The 21,587-nt window shown below is 34.9% G+C and overlaps 1 protein-coding gene across 2 annotated transcripts; it reads left to right on the forward strand.

The window, feature by feature from the left end:
• The first annotated feature begins 81 nt into the window (after positions 1 to 81).
• Positions 82 to 20,691, forward strand: LOC123528543 (ankyrin repeat and BTB/POZ domain-containing protein 1-like). 2 transcript variants are annotated; one of them, XM_045308311.2, is made up of 12 exons: positions 82 to 233; positions 4,311 to 4,373; positions 4,994 to 5,049; positions 7,176 to 7,320; positions 8,329 to 8,488; positions 10,048 to 10,093; positions 11,728 to 11,844; positions 14,054 to 14,175; positions 14,470 to 14,562; positions 15,860 to 16,021; positions 17,456 to 17,656; positions 18,617 to 20,691. In XM_045308311.2, the coding sequence occupies exons 1-12, from the start codon at positions 178 to 180 to the stop codon at positions 18,821 to 18,823; spliced, it is 1,428 nt and encodes a 475-aa protein (XP_045164246.1). In that variant the 5' UTR covers positions 82 to 177; the 3' UTR covers positions 18,824 to 20,691. The 2 variants fall into 2 exon arrangements, with proteins under 2 accessions (XP_045164246.1, XP_045164247.1); XM_045308312.2 differs by having other exon boundaries at positions 218 to 233; positions 4,960 to 5,049.
• The last annotated feature ends 896 nt before the right edge of the window (positions 20,692 to 21,587 follow it).

Consider the following 21,587-nt stretch of genomic DNA (forward strand, 5'->3'; position numbering starts at 1 on the left):
ATTTGTTTTGTTTCAAAATTAACTTTCTGTGTAACTCTCAACGCATAATTGATAATTATAATATTGCGTCTTATTATTTTTAATTACGATAGAAGCGACTCTGTCAAAGAATAAACAATATAGTAAATCGTTTCTTGGTTGGTCAACTTCGGGGAATTTGTGCAAATTGCAAGAGAAATGGAGCAGCATGAACTAATGTTATGTTGTAGAAGAGGAGATCTCACTAAAATTAAGTAAGACAAAGAACGGCAGCGTTTGAATTTGCTGTCATGTCTAAATCTCCGCAGGCAAAGCCAAGGACAGGTCACAGAATCTGTGTCACTGTCAGATCCTTACCAACCATGCAATCCATAACTTAATTCCAAGTATTTTAACTGCCATTTAAACAGGAACAAATGTTAACTGTCTTCAGAGCTGGCGAAACATATTGGTGTCATTGACATGAAAAGTCGATTTTTAGCTTGACAACTTTTCAAATGTAGAGAAGAGCATTTGTTGTCAGCTCTTGCCAGTGTCTGCATCGCATTGCAAAAGTTTTGCATATAAACAGATTTCTCTAAATCAAAGAAGTATAAAATACACAGAATGGCAACTGGCTGTAATCTCGCATGAGCTCGTGTCAGAGCGTGATTTGGCGTTATCTTACTAAAAACAAACATCGGCGAGCATGGAGTTACAATTTGTACCTTTAAAACTACATTTAAAATACATGTTAGCTTCTAAAACAAAATTAGTTTAATGTGAAATGGTCTTAAGACACGAAGTACACGTTTTTTTTTTGTCATCGAAAGAAGCGTGGTCATACGGTGATAATTATTTTACTGTAACGATTACTAAATGCATAAAGGGAAGTAATTGCATTAATATGCAAATTTGTAAACCTGTCAATTGTCACTGGAGTAAAATGACAGTATATATGCACATTAAATCACCTTTGGTGATGAGCTAGCTTTTCACCGACGGGATTTGTGTGGCACTAAAACGTTACAAATGGTGGCAGCGGTGGGATGAAGTCAACTGCCGGACTGGAGTTGCCTTACCCATGTATTTCCTAGGCCAAATCTCGGGACGAGATTTCTCGGAGGGAAAGTAATGTAACAATTACTAAATGCATAAAGGGAAGTAATTGCATTAATATGCAAATTTGTAAACCTGTCAATTGTCACTGGAGTAAAATGACAGTATATATGCACATTAAATCACCTTTGGTGATGAGCTAGCTTTTCCCCGACGGGATTTGTGTGGCACTAAAACGTTATATTACCGATGAATAATTGCTTTCGCATACAAAATGGCGCGTGGAGAAAGTGCCACTTCCGGTAAACGAGATCTCGTTTTTTTGTCACAGGAGGTTGGCGAATTTGCTCTGTATGCCTTTCAAGTTGCCAATCTATTTATTTTTATAGCTCTTTGTCTAAATTTACTATGTCTAATGCTTTCAAACTTTAAACATGTATTAAGCCTCACCTGACATGTTTCATAACTCTAGAATTTCAGATTAATGAAATAAGAGTTCTATGTATAAGCATGCAGTGTTCTCAGAAACTACCAGGCTAAATGCTTTCAAACTTCACTCATGAGATGACCTCACTTGGCAGTTTACAAATGCATATATGGTCCAAAATGTGCACATTTTGTGCCATATCTATACAAATGTACATAATTCTAGCTTTTATATGACAGAAGTCATGGGATGACACTATCCTGACAAATTTCATAATTCTGGCTTACATATTGGCAAAATTATGCCCTGTTTTCAATGTAGCAAACTTACACAGCTCCATAGTTTGAAGTTCCAAATTTCTGATTAAAGAAAAAAAAAAGAGAAAAAACCAGTTATTCCCAAAATGAAAATGCAATGTTTCTATCTACTATTTTCTTTGCCCATCAGAAAGGAGATCGAGCCATTCTTACACCTTAACATCAAGTTTCTGTGTCGTTATTGCCAACAGTGCATGAACCTAAATTGAAAATTCTTATATGACTTCAATGAGATGAACAAAACAATTTTAAGCACAACTATTTATATGAAATTAATTGTCATATATAAAAAAAAATTATCAAAATTAACAGATTGGGAAATAAAGGCAGTATTTGACAGGTGAAAGATGACTCATGACCTATTTAAATATTTGTTTTTATGCCCCCGAAGGGAGGCATATAGTTTTTGAACCGTCTGTCTGTCTGTCGGTCTGTCAGTCTGTCGGTCTGTCCGCAATTTTCGTGTCCGGTCCATATCTTTGTCATCGATGGATGGATTTTCAAATAACTTGGCATGAATGTGTACCACAGTAAGACGACGTGCAGTGCGCAAGACCCAGGTCCGTAGCTCAAAGGTCAAGGTCACACTTAGACGTTAAAGGATAGTGCATTGATGGGCGTGTCCGGTCCATATCTTTGTCGTCGATGGATGGATTTTCAAATAACTTGGCATGAATGTGTACCACAGTAAGACGACGTGCAGTGCGCAAGACCCAGGTCCGTAGCTCAAAGGTCAAGGTCCAGTTAGACGTTAAAGGATAGTGTATTGATGGGCGTGTCCGGTCCATATCTTTGTCGTCGATGGATGGATTTTCAAATAACTTGGCATGAATGTGTACCACAGTAAGACGACGTGCAGTGCGCAAGACCCAGGTCCGTAGCTCAAAGGTCAAGGTCACACTTAGACGTTAAAGGATAGTGCATTGATGGGCGTGTCCGGTCCATATCTTTGTCATCGATGGATGGATTTTTTAAATAACTTGGCATGAATGTGTACCACAGTAAGACGACGTGCAGTGCGCAAGACCCAGGTCCGTAGCTCAAAGGTCAAGGTCACACTTAGACGTTAAAGGATAGTGCATTGATGGGCGTGTCCGGTCCATATCTTTGTCATCGATGGATGGATTTTCAAATAACTTGGCATGAATGTGTACCACAATAAGACGATGTGTCACACACAAGACCCAGGTCCGTAGCTCAAAGGTCAAGGTCACACTTAGACGTTAAAGATCATTTTTCATGATAGTGCATTGATGGGCATGTCCGGTCCATATCTTTGTCATTCATGCATGGATTTTAAAATAACTATGCATGAATGTGTGACACAGTAAGACGATGTGTCGCGCACAAGACCCAGCTCCGTAGGTCAAAGGTCCTAAACTCTAACATTGGCCATAACTATTCATTCAAAGTGCCATCGGGGGCATGTGTCATCCTACGGAGACAGCTCTTGTTTATTTCTACTTTGCAGTTTTATTGTAATAAGAAGACTCTTCTGTATTGTAGCTTACAACTGGTACATTAAAACGGTGAACTAACTTATTGTTAACTTACTGTTGTTTTCTCTATCCAAGTCATATAAGTTTTCTGATTGTTTCAGTCATCTGACACTATTTAGGGCCATTCACAACAAATGTAATTAGTCAAAACAAATCCCTTGTTTTCGCATATAGATCTATAATAAAATTTGAGTGCCTGTTGTATTTTACAATTATAATGCTTAGACGTTCAAATTGTGACAAGTCCTTACTAGATCATGGGTTTATCAGTGGATGCTCAGACTTGAGATACATGTAACATAAATCATATTCAACCTGAGAAAGATATAACATTGTAACATAACCTTTATGCAGAATCACCCTTGGTCCACCTGACTCTGTTATGTCAGTGTTGTCAGCCTGAGACAGTAGATCACCACTACCTGCATGGTTGCTCTGGATATAGGATTATATATAGATTTAGGAATGGATCCAGGGCTTTTAAAATTTAGGGAAAAGTGTGTTACTAAACACTGAAATTTACTCCTTCGTTACTCATGTAATGCATGTTATTTCTTTATACATCCACTGTGGCAGTGTCATAAAATACCACTGCAGAACCTAAATTGGCATCCAAGAACTGCTACTGTGAAAAGCTTTATTTTCTTTTTCAATGATTACTTCTCAGAAAAAACACCAGTGTAACAATGCTACTTACCAGTCAACTTGAAACATCACACTTACTAATTCAGGTTTTCTACTGACTGCACTGTTGGACCACTTACACATTTTCCACTGTATTGAAACATGATGTATTTCCCGTCCATTCCGAAATTCTTTCAAAACTTTCCATTGGGACAGAAGGTGTAAGGCATCTCTCAAAGTATGATTTTATACAGTAAAAGCCAAATATTAGCCCAAAAATGTGACACAAGAGAAATTAGCAGTCAGACTGGGACTTGAACGAGTCACTGTAGAATACCATTCCTGCTGCTGGACTGCTTACTCATTCCTCTCCCCACAACATTTCCAAATATGAGAAAATGTTGACTTTTTAAACATTTTTTTCAGGTATTTGGTTGAACAGAAGGAGGTGAATGTTAACATTAGAGATAAATGGGACAGTACTCCACTGTAAGTGTCGCAATATTATTTTAATGATAATTTGGCAAATTTCCAAATTTTTGTGAGTGTTGACTACCTCCCATCTGCAGATGATCGAGCAAAAAACTAAGATTTAAACATAATGTAGAAAGTATTGAAAGTTCCAAATGGGAAACTAAAGTACATTCAGTTCTTGATTTTCCTACAATAATATACTTCTAATAAAGAAGACATTTTGCTCTATCGGTCTAACATTAACCCTTAACATGCTGGACACTATTGATTCTGCCTTGGTGACTAGTGTAGATCATGATCAGACTCCATGCAGTCTGATAGTGATCTACACTGTTTGATATTCAGTCAGTATCTTTTTGGTATGCACCCCTTGTAACAGTTAATGGTACTGTCCAAATTGAAAGATGGATATAAAGTTTATTACAGAAATTTAGCAGGGTAAGGGTTAAATGTTGCATTATCTAAGTAGCACAAGTTTAGCCTTGAAATAAATGGACATAGCATCCATCTGTTCACTTGGCAGTTACACATTTACACTGGTATCATAATAAGTGGTACGATAGATTAGTTTTTAAAAAACTGTATAAATATGCTATTTCAGATACAAGAACTTGCATAAATGTTTGATTTTGCAGTTATTATGCCTGTTTATGTGGCCATGAGGAGGTTGTGCAGTACCTTCTAGAAAATGGTATGTCAGTTCAGCTGGTCTGTTTGTAAAATTAAATTTACATGTTAGTTTTTCAGTTTGTTTGATACAAGCTTAATGCCTCATGATCAAGTTGTAAAGGTCACTGATTTCAGATCACTTAACCCTTATAAGGAAGCCACATATCTGTCTGGCTTACAGACGGTCAGTGGTTCTACCTAGGTGCCTACAGTGCCTGACATAATCCCTTAAGGCCCACTAAGGGTCTTCTTGTGCTGTCTAAAGCATATAGTTGTGTCGGTATTACTTTCAACCCATCATCAACACCAGTGTTGTTTTTTAACAGTATTTCAGGTATGCAGTGTCATCAGTTAACTTTACTGGTGGTCATGAATTTTACTTCAGTTCTGCTTGCTGCATATAAGTCACCACAGAGAATATTGCCCTTCCCAAGGATCTGATTTGAGACTTCTCGGCCGTTAGTCACATATTCTACCTTCTGAGCTTAAGCCAGATTGGCAAGGTTGTGAGAATCAAAAGACATGAAATAGAACCTTAGATAGTGTTTATAATAGCATGAAAGATTTTCAGATGTTTGATTTGGCCATTTTAATGACCAATTTTAATGAATATTTTGTTCAAATGAAATGACCTAAATGACAGCATGTCTAAAAATGTCTTGATATACATGTTGTATGATTTTTTCCCCCATCTGAATGTATTTTCTTTGAAAAGTTGGTATCAACCACGTTTACTTTCATATAATGCAAGGCCGTCGCGGGCGGTCCGGCCGGTCCGGCCATGGCCGGACCACTTTTTTGGCCGAGCATGACCAGTTGTTTTTTCGCATAAAATTTCAGCTTTTGCTTAGATTGAAAGTGCCGAAATACTGCCTTGCTAATTATCCGCAACGAGCGGTATCTGTCATAATTGCCCGCGGGGTGTGAAAACTTCGGCACACTTCGTATCAAAAGTATCGACCCTGCTTGATTAGATTAATCATAATTAAACGCTTATCTTTAATCCGGTATGATCTAAAGGGCATTTTTTTTATAATCTATAATAATTGTTTTGACGAAAACAAAAATAGTCGTATGTTTAAAAAAATTAGAAAAGATGTGTTTTTCGTGGTATAATAAAACAAAACTAACCGAAAGCTAATTTCTTCTAATTATTTTGAATAATCTTAAATAATTGCTTTAAATCAAATAAAATGCTTACGTACATCTCAACTATATAAAATAATATAAACTTCGTTTCTATCTCTAAATTCTGAAACCGTATGCTTAACTCGTTGCTTAACGTATTGCTGCAAAATGGACATACCTGAAATTCCAAAACAACCTAAGACATTTAAGTTTCCGAAACACACCTTTGGTCGGAAAAATCCGGTGAACAGAAGTTTTCAGCCTTTGTGGTTCACTAATAGATCGTGGTTGCATTACGATGAAACTAATGACCTTGCTTATTGTCATGTGTGTATGTTTGCTCACATAGACGGCAAGTTGTCAAGTTCGAATCTTGATAAAGTCTTTATTATTAATGCCACCGCCTGATGAGACTCACAGAGGGGTCAACATTCATTGGGCAAATGTCGGATAATTATCCTTGAAAATTGTTATAAAATTGACTGAAAATCTTAATGGAAAATGCTTTCAAGATGCAAGGAAAACGTACTTACGGGCATCCCATATCTTAAAATTTTCTCGGGGGAGACCCCCCAAACCCCCCTTACGAAAGGGGGAAACCCCCTCTCCTGCTCTCCCCACTCTCCTGCCGTCGGCACTCGCGGGACGCCTTCGACGTCCCATGGCCGGACCACTTTTTGGAACCCGGCGACGGCCCTGTAATGTCATTTAAAGGTTGAAATTTTTATTTTTGTATGATAGCCTGTGCTGAATGAACAAAGAAACAATAGACTGATTCTGTTAATTACAAGAAAAAAAGTATAAAGAGTATTGCATAGACTTTTATAAATACAGAAAAATAGAGTAAGAAAAACACTCTCTCGAATATCTATGGCTCAATCACCCTGTTTCCCATGAGCATTTTATGTTGTTCCTCATCGTCAAGCATTTTGTTCATTCCCTTATGACCATGAGCGAGTAGTGTTTTACTGTAATAACAAAAGACCAGATTCAAAATTAAGTTGAGTGTTGTTGTTACAGGGGTACGATGTGAAGCAAATACGTTTGACGGAGAGCGCTGTTTGTATGGGGCTCTCACTGATACCATCAAAAGATTGCTGCTGTCATATAATATGGTCTCTTCTAAAGTAATGAGGAGAGATTTATATGAGGAGTTTCTTAGAAGGTATTATCTCCCTTTATTTTTAGCTCGACTTTTCAAAGAAAAAGTAGAGCTATTGCACTCCCCCTGGCATCACCGTTGCCATTGGTTAAAGGTTTTGATAAAGTCAAATATCTCTGTTACTATCAAAGATATTGACTTGAAACTTAAAATAGTTATTTACTAAAAAAAGTCTACACCAGGAGAAACAATCCCCATAACTCTAATTTGAATTTTGACAGGGTTATGCCCCTTTTTAACCTAGAATTTTTTTGTTAATGTTTTTGATAATGTCAAATATGTCTGTTACTATTAAAGCTCTTGACTTGAAACTTAAAATAATTAAAATAGTTAAAGTCTTCACCAGGAGAAACAATCCCCATATCTCTGATTATATATTATTGAGTTAAGCCCTTTTACTGGCAAAGCTCTAATTCAGAGTCAAGCACTGAGAAAAGTTGAGCATGCTGTCTTGTGGACAGCTCTTGTTATAGTAAAAAAGTACTGTGAAATTGTTTAATTTTCATGGGCATGAAATTTCATGGTTTGGACTTTAATGGCTATGTCATGGGGATATGAATTTGTGAGTTAGGGCATTTTAATATAAAATGAATGGGAATTTTACAGGTAATTGGGATTTGATTGTGTGGATTGACTTAACAACAAATCCATGAAAATTAATCTCTCATGGATATCAATGATTTCACAGTGTACAAGTAATCACTTGCATGGAATTCAGTAGTCACATGGAACTATGCAATCGTTAACATTCATTGTTGACTAATTTAAATCGATTTCATAGTTGAATGAATCCATGAAATTAAGACCCAACAAACATATAAAATTCTACTCATTTTATCTTCAGATGTTGAAATCTGTGAATTTGTATCCCCATGAAATATCTTGATGCACATGCAGGCATGTTACTTTTAAATCGAGTCTGTAATAATTACAAAATCTCATTGCAAAAGACGTGAACTAAGTAAGTGTATTAAAGAGAAGATTTTAACAATACTAACTTGTACACACTAGATTGTCAGATCCGGGGATGTATCAAGACGTAACATTTGATGTACATGGTGAGAAGTTTCCAGTACATAGGTGCATTCTCAGTGCAAGGAGCTCATATTTTGCGGACTTGTTTCGGACACGATGGAAGGGCAGGAAAGAAATAAAGCTTAAACACCAGATGGTAAATACTCTATTGTAAGCTCATGTGAATAGAAAGTAAGCTGTTAGTATAGACTGATACTATATTTTACCTTGGCTGGTGTCAACATTTTATTTCAAATGTTATTTTTTACATGAAATGCTTGATTGCTCAATAAGCTTGGACTGGCGTTTCCGGTGATTTTACCCATGCCGGCAAAACCCATCTGGCACCCCCCATGCCAGATGACTTTCGTGCTGTTAATGACAACAGTTGGTTCATGCACTGATAATATATTGTTTATGTAAAATACGAAAAAAGCAGGTACCTTGATAGCTTTTCTCCGTTCCTTATAGTATATTTCTCGATTCAAAATACGTTAGTTTACCGTAAGAACATAACCTTACGCTACAAATGATAAAACTAAAGTGGAACTTTGTTATTGTGTGTAACGCAAAACATCATGACGTCACTTCTGCTTACGGATGTTAATTTCCCATGCTTTGTGTTTATTCTCTACTATAAGAAAGAGGGCTACGTAAGAATTTCTACTTGTTACTTGTAAAATACGGTATTCAAGAAAAATAATCTGCCAGAATAAAATGCTAACATGTATACGATATGCAAGAAAAAATATCAGTCATGTGTTTACGAATCGGATAGAAATATCCGTCCCTCGGCCACCTGCGCATGGGCGGGAATTCGGCAAGCCTCATTACCGCCCAATGCGCAGGTGCCCTCGGGACGGATATTTCTATCCGATTCGTAAACACATGACAGATATTATTATTCTTTCATGGACTTTGGATTTCTTTTTAATAAAAATACATACATGGCTTAAAAATCATCTTTTTGGAATCAGCTAAAATGATCTTTCTTTAAATTTGAAGTTAGGTTATATTATGAATATTAGAACACGAGTTTTTGTTTCTAAACTGTTATTAAAAAGCTAAATAAAAAAAAAAACAGCTGTGAATCAAACCTGTACCCATGTAATCTTGGCAATAAAAACTTTCCTACTATCTTGACCAATACACCAAGGAAGAATATGTATTTAAGACTTTCTTATAAAGCTTTATTATTAAGGCAGTTTACCTTCACTAATCAGTGACTAATGCTTTTCAATTTTAAATGGAAAAGTTAGTAAAAACGACTAATTCTCATGTGTTTCCATAACACAAATTCTGTCAGTAAATAGGTTTCAAAGAAAGAGCAATAATTTCCTGATACCGGGTATTTTAAAATTTTCTTCTAATCTTTGTTGCCCTTCAATCTGGAGGTCATTCTCTTGAAAGCTTAGAGGTTTGAGCTAGATTATGTTACATATTGTATTAAGGGTGCTTCACTTGTATATTTGTTCAAGCCAGGTTCCTTGCGCAAGGTAATATTTTGACTACTCAAGCCCAGTAGCACTTTTTGTTTAATTTCTTTTTTAAGACATATGTTGTGAGGAAAAAATGTCCAGTTTTCACTGTTTCTTCAAATTAGGAAGATATAGCTAACACTTTTTCAGCAATATGACAATGTTCATGAATCAGTATTCAGTTGGTGAAAATGATCTAACAGCTTTGACAATTTTTCTGAATTTTTTTTTTCTTCAGATTTTTCCAGGAGCTTTTAAACAGATTGTTCAGTACTTATATTCAGGTAAACATTATTTAAATTTCAATCTACCTATACTTGTATTCAGGAAAGTTATTAGGTATTCATTAGCTAAAGATTTATGTTTACATAAATGTTTGAATATAGGATTATTCATTTATTCCTTTAAATGTTCATCCATAAAAAAATACTGGATGTAGTGGCAACTGAGAGGAAAAACTTTTTAAAAATATTCTCCTAAGAATTCAAAATACGTATACTGAAATTAGCCTTGTGTGACCTACCAAACTCCTTCAGATATTTTTTTATCCTCTGCCAAAGGTAAAGGGATAGTGTTTTGGGGCTGTCCATCTGGCTGTTCATCTGTCCATTGGTGTGTATGTCAGTCTGTACAGCCATCTGAATTTGCTTGTTATCCAAAATGTATTTTAGCCAGAATCACCAAACCTCACATAATCGTTAATTAGCATATGACCTTTGCTCACATATATTGTTATCCCCCTTGACGCTGTAAAAGCAGAGTTTTCCCCTTGATTTATTTAAAAAAATTGAAAATGCTTACAATTCAAAATGTATTTTAGCCAGAATCACCAAACCTCACATAATTATTAAGTAGCACATGACCTTTTCTCACGTTTAGTATTATCCCCCTTGACAGTAAAAGCAGAGTTTTCCCCCTTGATTTAGTAAAAAAAAAATTGAAAGTGGTTATAATTCACAAAGTATTTTAGCTACAATCTCCAAACCTTGCATGGTCTTTGCTCACTTTTAGTATTATCCCCCTTGACCCAGTTAAAGCAGATTTTTTCCCGCTTGATTTTGTAAAAAGTAAGGATTTTTGACTGTGTCCAAGTAATCTATCGATGGATCTTCATGAAAATTTACACAAATGTAGATCACTATAATTATGGCGGTGGCAAACATGCAACCTTTGCCACTTAATTGACCACAGTTATTGCCCATTAATTATTTTACAGTACATAAATTCCTGCATTGTAAGTAATCCATTGAAGGATTTTCACAACATTAAAATACAAATATAGATCACTATAGTGCAATAGTGCATGCACATCTTTCATAAGGATCACCAGTTATTGGCATTAAAGCGGTTTACAAAATATAAGTTTCCACAAAAAAAAGTAACCCATAGATGGATCTTCATGAAACTTAATACAAATATAGAGCACTATAGGGCAAAGATTTTCCCCTTGATTTAGTAAAAAAGTGGAACCAACAAACCATGGCTTAGTCCTATGATACATAACTTGTATATATCTGGAAAACAAAATATCTTTCAAAATATGGTCCCCCAATTTACAAAAACAACCTATATAAATTCACCGAATTTGCTTTTTTATATAAGCTTCAGGCAATGCCACCAGGAGGCACCTTTTCCTTATATTGCAATAGTGTAAACTAGAATCTTCTTGTGAGAAGCAGCTTGCCTAATTTTAAATATTTAACAGAAGTGGTCCTTGGATGACCGTCAGCCCAATTCCATCAGATCATACCTCTATTTTAAAAAACATGGCTGCCCTGCATGATGCGGCAAGGCAGGTCAAGTTTTTCATGTACATGTATGACTGAAGTTAAAACTTTGAGAATATTTATTTCTAAAACTACTTGGCTTATTTCAGAGTTGTTTTGCTGAAAATTATATGCATCAATTTCATTTACAGGTCAAATGGAAATTCCAGTTGATGAAATAGAGCCATGTATTACTCTAGCAAAACAGTGTAAAATGGACAAACTTATCGAACTTATTGAGCAGAAATGCAAGAAGTTGGCATCATTTGGTAAGTGTGTTTTACAACAGGTTGGATACCATTGTAGATGGTTAAATTTTTTCTCTTTTTTTTTTTCTGACCATAATTGTGGTTTTTGACTTCAGAATAATCAGTAGTCATGGCTGTTAGTCAATACAATTTTCAGATATTTAATTTATTTATGGCTCTTTGACACAAATCCTGAAAGCATACCTGTTTATTATCAGATTGGCAAAATAAAAAGAGATGTGAATATTATCCAGTCCATTGAACAGTTTAAATCAGTATTCACAGAATCCCCCAAATGGGTTTTTGTTACTTTGCACCCGCAGTTTTTGAGACAGCTGTTATATATCTCTTAGTGAGGGGGTTCAAAAGTGCAAAAAAAAAAAAAACTCAGTTTTTACCCCTCAACTTTAAATGCCAGTGGGACCACTATCTAAATGAAAAACATTGAAATTTAATCCCAGTCAACAAGTAAAATTCACATTAATTTGATCTTAAAAAAATCAAAACCCACAAATTCATTAAATTGGTGTTTTGGCCAAAACTTTGAAATTCCATGTGCACAAAAATGCTTTTGCAGTAGAATCAGTCTTGGTGAAAGGAATATATTGTTCTTGCTCTGTTAGCAATATTTGAATTACTTATCTATATTTTCACAGCAATTTGCATTGTTTCAAAAATCGGAAAATTCATAAGTTTCTATTAACCATTACTCTGCAAAATTTCTAAAATGGACTGATCTGTCATACAGTTTGGGCAGCACTATTTATTAATCAAAGAGGTGTTCACTGAAAATTTACTGACAGAATAGCGGACCGAGCAGATCATGCAGGCTGGTCGCAAAGGCAAAAGTAGTTGCCGCCAGTAGGCTAAAGGTTAAAAAATGACAAGATCATTGGAAAAATTATATGCCAGCAAATTTTTATGATATTAAACTTTTGAACAACAACAACAACAAAGTCAGTCAATAATTCTATCTGACTCAGAGAGTTTGTACTAATCAAGCGTTCTGTTGCACATCAGGCATATGCTCCAGATTAAGGCTTTAGAGGGTAAAATAATTGTTAGCTTGTCCAATTTAGGAAATAACTATGAGGTATTGTTGTCACTTGATGGTCAGCATTAACCCATAGCATGCTGGACATGCTTGATTCTGCCTATGTCACCATTGTAGATCATGATCAGCCTGCACATCCGTGCAGTCTGATCATCACCTGTACTGTTCGCCATTCAGTTAGTATCTATTTGGTAAGCACCACTTTTAACAGTTAATGGAACTGTCCAAATTGAAAGATGGACAAGTTCATTATAGAAACTCAGCAGGGTAAGGGTTAACATTGGTTAAGATTTTTGTAAAATATTTAAAAGTTTAAGGATGTACGAGTGAATTTTTTCTAATGTTAATATTTTTTTCATACCCTGTGAGCTTGAAGAACATTAGTTTCTAAGACAAACAAGAGCAGAAAAAACATAGGTCACCGAACTCGTTTTAATTTTATAGGGTATTTTCTTCACCCACTGTTTACGCATTTCTGAAATTTTGTAAAATTGAAAAAATGTTGTACTTGATGAAACATATAATATCCTACTTAATCTTATAGGGATTTATGGTCTTACAGATTAATATGAATATATGGTGATGTCAGTATTATATAAGCATAAATGTCATTAACAAATCTCTTTAACTTTTACCTGTTGACATAATTACCCCACCCACTTAATTTTCAATGGAAAACACGTATTTAGATCTACAAAAAAAGTTCTGACTTCAAGATTTTCAAAATATTTTGCAGCATTAATGACACACAAAAATGCTTCAAAATGTAAAGAAAAAAAGTTGGGGTCACTGTGCATCTAAGAGATTTATTATTAAAAAACTTAAAAAGTGGTGAATTTTGATATTTTTTGTTATTTTTGTTTTAGTTCATATTTTCTAGATAATATAACATGCTATCTTGAAAACTTTTATTTCATTTATAGCTTAACATTATATGTATCAGTCAGAAAAATATCAAAACTTTGTACATTTGTTTAACATAGTATTAATTTTGTGTAAGTAAGCTAAGAACTAAAAGACTTCTTGCATAATACCTAATGCCAAGTGCTGACATATGAGTGAAAACACCTACAGGTGGCTCTCTGGTCTCTTGAAACAGACAGTGTTATATTGAACTATTTTTAGATATTTCTTTACTATGATTTTTTTGTTTCTTTATATTTTATTGGTATACAGAATCATCAAAGCCAGGTATTAACATAACAACAGTGTTAGTAGAGGAGACAGACAAGTGGCAGTTGCAGTTACATTTTGGTTCTCTCGCTGATATTGCTCTACCTGAAGAACTATGTTCTATTGTAAGTATATGTATTCACTGATTATCTCCCTTGTCCTATTGTAAGTATATGTTTTCACTGATTAACTCCCTTGTTCTATTGTAAGTATATGTATTCACAGATTATCTCTCTTGTTCTATTGTAAGTATATGTATTCATTGATTACCTCACTTGTTCTATTGCAGATTGGCAGTCTGGTCTGGATACGTGCTGGTCACTTACAGTTTCTCTAATTGCAATAGGCTTTGAAATCGAACAGCATGAAACCCGACCAGACTGTGCGGATGTCTCATAAACATTGTCTATTTTCTTCAGGCCACTGGGGAGTTGCCGTTTGAACCAGAATTTGCCTCAGTCTATGCAGATATTCAAATAGTGGTAGAGGGACATAAATTTTACTGCCATAAGGTATGTTTACAGTCAAAGCTTTTTAAGAGTTAACGAAGTAATATATGTACAAACAATTCTATATACTAAGAGTATATTAAAGTAAGAAATTTAGTAAACCAAAAAATATCATTAACAATAAAATTATTTTATATTATTCAATGCAGTGACTTCTCAATAACGATTTTGATTTTATTTGTAAGTAAATTTTTTTGTTCTGAGAATGTATTTTTAGATATAAGGTTATTAACAAGTTGTTGTCCACAAGTTTATGAGAGAGAAACATGGTTGGAGTTCTTGGCATTAACCTTTTTAGCTCATCCGAGCTTTGTTCAGGGAGAGCTATCAGTCAAGGTGGATGGTACTGTGTCCATCATCCATTGTCCGGTGTCAACAGTTGTACTTACACATCTCCTTCCCTGAAACATCCCATCAGAATTACATCAGATGTGGTCAGTAGCATCCTGGCATGAGCCTCTATCAGATTTGATCAAATTGTTCACTTTGGACCCTTTTAGGGGCTTCCAACGACTTCTTTTCTTAAACCCCATGATAGATTTTCATCAGTCTTAGTCTATAGCATTATTATAAACTCCTGTCCCAAGTTTATTCCCAACAGTGCACTTGGCCCATTTAGGGGCTGCTAGAGCTAAAAATAAAAAAAGTACCTTTAAATGGCTTCTCATGAACTGCTTGATGGATCTTCCACAAACTTGGTCGGTAGCATTATTGTCGCAAATTTGAACAAGTGGTTCCACTTGGACCTTTTTAGAGTTTGCTAGAGCTAAAATTAGAAAAAATAATCTGTAACAACCTCTTCTCATGACTCGCTAGATGAATTTTTACCAAAGTTTGTCTGTAGCATTTTTTTATGGACTTCTGTCACATTTGCTCATATGGCTCTGACAGGTCTCTTCTAAGGGCCGCCAAACTGACAGTAAAAAAAAACTTGTAACAACTTATTTTCATGAACAGCAAGTCAGCCTATAGCATCCTTGGAATTGAGTTTAAATGGTTCCACTTGAAGTGTCAAAGCTGTAAATAGGAAAATCTTTAAACAACTCCTTATCATGAAACGCATGATAGCATGTCACCAAACTGTCAGTTTTATTATTTGATAACATTTTTGGACAGTCTGAGCAAAAATTAGATAATCCTTTGAAAAGATTTTGAGAGGATACAGGAAACTTGGTCAGAAGCAAGGTCAAATGGTGAAGGTCTTCAGCAGGTGAGTGACTTAGGACCATTTGGGCCTCTTGTTTTGGTTCATTTAATCTTTTATTTGGCATAAAACACATAAGGGACATCTTTTTTACAGGTGTTTTTCTGTGGTAGAAGTGATTACTTCAGGGCATTAGTACATGACCATTTTGGTGAATGTTGGACTTCAGAAGAGCAGCTTCCAGTTCTTGAATTGCATAACATTAGTGTAGAAATATTTGTTAAAGTCATGTATTATCTCTATCAGGATTACTGTGAGGTAAGTGCATTTTTTTTCTTGAGTTTTTTTTTTATTGTAAATTGCATAGTTTTTTTATATCACTGACATTGGTTTAGAAATTTCAAACCCTCCTTCATAGAAGAGGTGGTATATTGTTTTGCTTATTATCAGTCAATCTGTCCATCAGTCTGTCTGCCTGTTGTGGCCAGTAGACTATTTGGTTTCCCCATCAATGACTAGAGAATGCTTGGTCTTACTGTGTTCAAACTTCATTGGATGATTGTCTGTGATCAGTAACTGACCCCCAATGTTTTTTGGAGACAGAAGGTAAAAAAATTAAGGTCACAGTGACCTTGAGACAAAAGTAGGTCGATAATCAAGGCCACAGCAACCTTGATACTGAAGATTGTTTGCACTCCATAACTAAAGAACACTTTGGTCTATAGGCATCAGCCTAGTAGGGTGATTGCCTGTGGTCAGTGTATGAACTTTATTGTTTCAGGGGTCAGTAGGTCAAAGGTAAAAAAAAGTCATTCAGTTTTGCAATTGAGCAGGTTTTTCTAAAACTATCAAAATTTATGCTTTCAGACTTCTCACATCTTCAGCATCATAAAGTGACCTCACAAGCCCTTATTTTATTTTAACTATGCCTCTTTTTAACATAGAAATTATATGAAAATTATTCTTGTAAGCATGTTTCTCAGAAACTACACAAAGGAATGTTTTCAGATTCTCCACACATCTTCGGTGTCATCGAGTGACCTCAGGTGGCAAGTTTTATAACTCAGGCTTACATTTTTGCAAAATGCTGCTAAAGCTTTTCAAAAGGAAATACAAAAGTTTTGTATGTAAGGAAGTAACAAGTGGAGGGACTTCAAAGCCAGGCATGCTGTCACTAGACAGCTCTTGTTATGCCCCCGGCATCTACTGATGCGGGAGGTATATAGTGATTGTCCTGTACGTTTGTCGGTCCGTCCGTACGAGGTTAACCAAATGGGACCGTTTCATCTAGCATCAGTACCCCTTACTAGAATGACTTGACACTAATGCAGATGTAACCTGTGAACATTCCTCATCTTCAGACATCACCTGACCTCAGTTTGACCTTGATTTTGACCTCGTTTTTGACTTACGTTGCTTTGTATTGACAAGGATACCACAAGGGGCATCAAGCGTTTATTGAACGCAGCTCCTTGTTCTTTCTGTCATTGAGCAGCTCAGTATCAGACTGTGTACATTGCAAGTTATTTGCACAATTTAGCTGTAAGTGTTTAGAATGCTTTAGCAAAACCATCTTCTGAAGTTTTAGACATGTAGGTTCAAATTAAGCAAACAACTCAATTAAATTTAGCAGATAATTTTTAGAGGACTCTTAATATTGGTAGAGGGATTTATTGCATGTGTAGGTACAAGTATTGAAAAACTTCGAAATTGTGGCCTCTCAGTATGTTTCTATAATTTTTTGCTTTACAGCTGTCGGAAGATAATGTGTATGATGTATTATGTGCAGCAGACATGTTTTTACTTCCTGGTTTGAAACGTTTCTGTGCTAATGCGATGGCTAAATTCCTCACAGTAAATGATGTAGTGACAGTGCTCAGGACGGCGAGACTGTTCAATCTTCCACGACTTGAGGATCAATGTGCGGAGTTTATTGCAAAGAATTTAGACCAAGTGAGTGCACATGTACTTAAATATCACTGTAGTTTCTGTAAGGAGCGGGTTGGTACTTTAATTAAATGCCAACAGATTTGACAGAATGTCAGCAATTTCATACAGAGCAGGTGCAGTGTTCCTGCGGTAAGACAAAAGACTACATAACCACAGGTTGTGAGTTCGATTCCCCGTATCTCTAAATAAATACAGAAGTTTTCCTGAAAGACTTTCAGACATGATTTTAAATCGAGGTTCCTTTGCTTATGAATTGGAGCATCTTCTATATCTTGCACTATCCTCCAAAAATATAAAAATGACTAAAATCCTTCAGGGGGTGTAGCATGTGAACAGTGGAGAATACATTTTATTCAGTAAAGTGATTACAGCTACAGAATGTAACCTTCATATGATGTTAAAAAAAAGTAGATGTGATGGTTCAGTGGTAACACTAACTGTGAAATCTGAGATTGTGAGTTAAAGCCTCCACTCATCCAGTTAAAAGTTAACATTGGAATAAGAGTACTGTGTATGGATGCTTTGCATGTTGCATGCTATAGACCTTCTTCACTGGGAGTTTTCTATATGTTGCACTATCCTCCCACTAAAATTATTAAAAGCCATCTGGAGAAATTACCCGTATAAGTTGCCGGTGATCAGTTAGAGCAGAAAGATTTATATCAAGCTAGAAATTGGATATGAATTTTATTTTAAGATAAACTGGAGCTATCACTGAATGTGAATAATACCCATGCAATACCGCTTTGTCCAAGGTAATAAGGGCCTTTAACTCTGCAATGGTCGGAAAGACATTAAAAAAAGTCATGCATGTCTACACTGCCAAAACATATGACAGACCGTTATATAAGACTCTGATATACTCCCTTTTTTATGGGGGTATTGAAGGATACTATTATTTATCATTTTCAAAAAAAACAAAACAAGTTCATTGCTGCATTTAAGTTAAAAAATTTATTTCAGGTGTTGCAACTGGAAGAGTTTGCAGATCTGGTCAAATCTGATGCCAGCGAAGTGCAAGACAGAGAGGAGACAGATTCCATTGATATTATAGATAGTATCAGGTTCCATATTACAAGCTTCATCCAGACGTACACGGAGATGCAAGATGCAGAGGAATCCTTGAAAACTATTGACGAATTCCTGGAGACTCTTGGCTTGGAATGTTAATTCAGTATGGCAACTTCAAGTCATGGATGATGTTATTTCTTGAGTAGATGTAAAATTTCCAGTTAAAAGTGTGTAATGTTGCCCGGCATTCAAAGTTCATTGTACAAAGTTGAAATATTATTTAAGGTTGTGGACTGGTATAAATATTCGGCAGTCTCTGCAATTTTTTGTTTGTTATATTTGGCATTCTCCTACCGTTGGTCTAGCTTAAACAAGCATGAGGGTTTCTGCAAAAAATCAAACAGAGATTGGCGATTGTTGTTGCAAGTCTGCAAGTAGGTTTTGGTATGCAAAAAGAAAACCCTTGGCTAATGATTGAATAAAGTATGCATGTTGGGCAAGTTTTTGATTTCTTGTCGAGCTTTAGATATTTAGCTGAATGAACAGAGTGGAAAAGATTGGTTTAATGAAAAAATTTCTCTATTATTACAGTTTTCAAGCTATACAATTTTTAAAATCTTTGAAATGATGGACACATTAAGTTTGAGCCACTGATTTTATTCCTTAGCACAGGGTTGGGCATTAATTTGTTGGTATTAATTGAAAGTTGATACTTTAGCAATTTGTTAATTGTTTGAACACCAATAGTTATTTGTTGTCGAGCCCGCTTGCGGCGAGCTCGATATAGTTGTCACTTTTGGCGGGTCAGTGTGTGTGTGTGCATCCGTCCGTCCCATTTTGTCCGAACCATAACTTTGACATACATGGACCATTCTTGTATACAGTTGGCATGAATGTTTACCTCAACAAGAAGGAGTGTCATGCACAAACTCCATATTCCTATCTCAAAGGTCAAGGTCACAGTTAGAGGTCAAAGGTCAAATTGAAGTTTGTCCGGAGCATTTCTTCTTCATGCATGGTGGGATTTGGATGTAACTTGATATGAATGTTCATCATTATGAGACAGAGTGTCATATGCAAGAACCAGGTCCCTAGATCTTAGGTCAAGGTCACACGACAGCTGGTGGGCTCGACAATCTGCCCGTGGGCATGGTGCAGAATGATATTCATGAATATTTTAAATCTTCAGGTGGCATTATTCACAAATATTAGCAAAAAAAAATTAAACCATCACAAATCTTCCCCAATTTACTGTACCTTAAAGAAATAAATTTACATGCTATATCTGATTGTCCAAGTGTTTAGACAGGGTATTCTCAGGGTTCAATTCTGTCTTTTCAACGATTTTTTTATATGTATAAATATTATTCCAGATTATTCATTTACGCATATTTTTTGTAATAAAAGGATAATGTAGGATATACGTAAGAAAATGACCCCAAAGTTTCAGAAAATTCAAAACTTAATGACAACATGTGAAATAATTTGCTTTTATTATATTCATGGTTGCTCTAATAAAACATGTCACATAAAGCATGAAAGTCATAGTTAGAGTTACATAATTCCAACGACCACAGGTATAGATGTTTGCGCCATTTTTTGTTAAAATCACCTAAAATCAGGATTTCTTGCTCAAAATTTGTATGTCACAAAATATTTTACAGTTAGTCAGATGCCTATCATAATTCCTGAAAAGCAAAAGAATTTTTTATGATTGAGGGTTCCTTTTAAAAGAGTTTAGAAGATGAAAATTTGATTTTATTGTTGAAAGTTTGATTTTATTGTTGTTTCTGAACACAAAATGGCAAGAAAGTGTACCCTTACGTAAACTTAAAAAGATTACTGTATAACAAAGATTTTAATGCTTTATAAAAACAACAGTTTTCATGCAAATTATTTAGCATATTGTTTTTAACTTATAAAATTTCTGAAACTATAGGGCCATTTACTTATGTAAATCCTGTGTAACAATTTGCATAATGGAGTTAAATGCAACTGTACTTGAAGAAAATTTTTAATTTAAAAATGTCTTAGACTGTATCAGTTGTCATGTTTTTATTGACAAATGAATATTAATGATACATGTAGTATTTTTCTGTTGTGTATACGCAAACAATTAATTTTTATGTACTACACAAATTTGTCAAACTTATTTAAATGTATTCAGCTAGCACTTACAAGATTATCTGTGTGTGCTGCAGAGATTTTTTGAATTTAGAATCAAATTTTTTAAATAAATATGTATAATTAAGTCTGTTTTTGATTTAGGAAATATTGTTAAAGTTGTACTTTGCTCAAACTTCATATTTAGAAAAAAAAATGTATAGTAAGATAATTGTTTGTATATACAGTATTGTTTGTTAGCTTAAAGATAGACCACAACAAAGATATATCTAGCTGTTAAATGAATTAGCACTACCCGTACTACAGGTACTAAAAAACTGGCAGTTTTCTTTAAAACAAATTACTATTCCTACATGACATTTAAATGACATTTAATTGTGATTTACAGTTATTTTTCACTATATTTAGCCAAGTCAGATATATTTGACAAGGATTTTGTACATTTAAAGTTAATATGTGATGATGAAATATAGTGAAAAATGAGCACAGTGTATCTTTAAATATAAAACATAATTTGTGTTGTCCTTTTTGGTTTTTTGTTTTAAAGTAAGTCTTATACAAACTGCACAATAAACCAAGTATTATTTATATATGTGTGTTTATATTCATTATTGTTATATTTCATATGTACATTCTCTTTGTTTTTCATTCTGTTATAGAATATTGTACATTTTTGATGTAATTGATAATATTTTCTGTAATTGATAATACTGAAAATGTTTTGAGAACTTATTTTGTTATTTTGTAATAAAGGAGACTTTTGCTCTTTAAATAAAAATAGTTACATATAGAGGCGGTA

Source organism: Mercenaria mercenaria, chromosome 13 (genome assembly GCF_021730395.1).
Source record: "Mercenaria mercenaria strain notata chromosome 13, MADL_Memer_1, whole genome shotgun sequence".
In the NCBI taxonomy this organism is placed as follows: domain Eukaryota; kingdom Metazoa; phylum Mollusca; class Bivalvia; order Venerida; family Veneridae; genus Mercenaria; species Mercenaria mercenaria.

Coding starts and splice junctions, on each gene's coding strand:
- LOC123528543 (XM_045308311.2), top strand. CDS start 178: ATGGAGCAGCATGAACTAATGTTATGTTGTAGAAGAGGAGATCTCACT. Junction 14,563..15,859: donor ATAAATTTTACTGCCATAAG/GTATGTTTACAG, acceptor TCTTTTTTACAG/GTGTTTTTCTGTGGTAGAAG. Junction 17,657..18,616: donor TTGCAAAGAATTTAGACCAA/GTGAGTGCACAT, acceptor AATTTATTTCAG/GTGTTGCAACTGGAAGAGTT.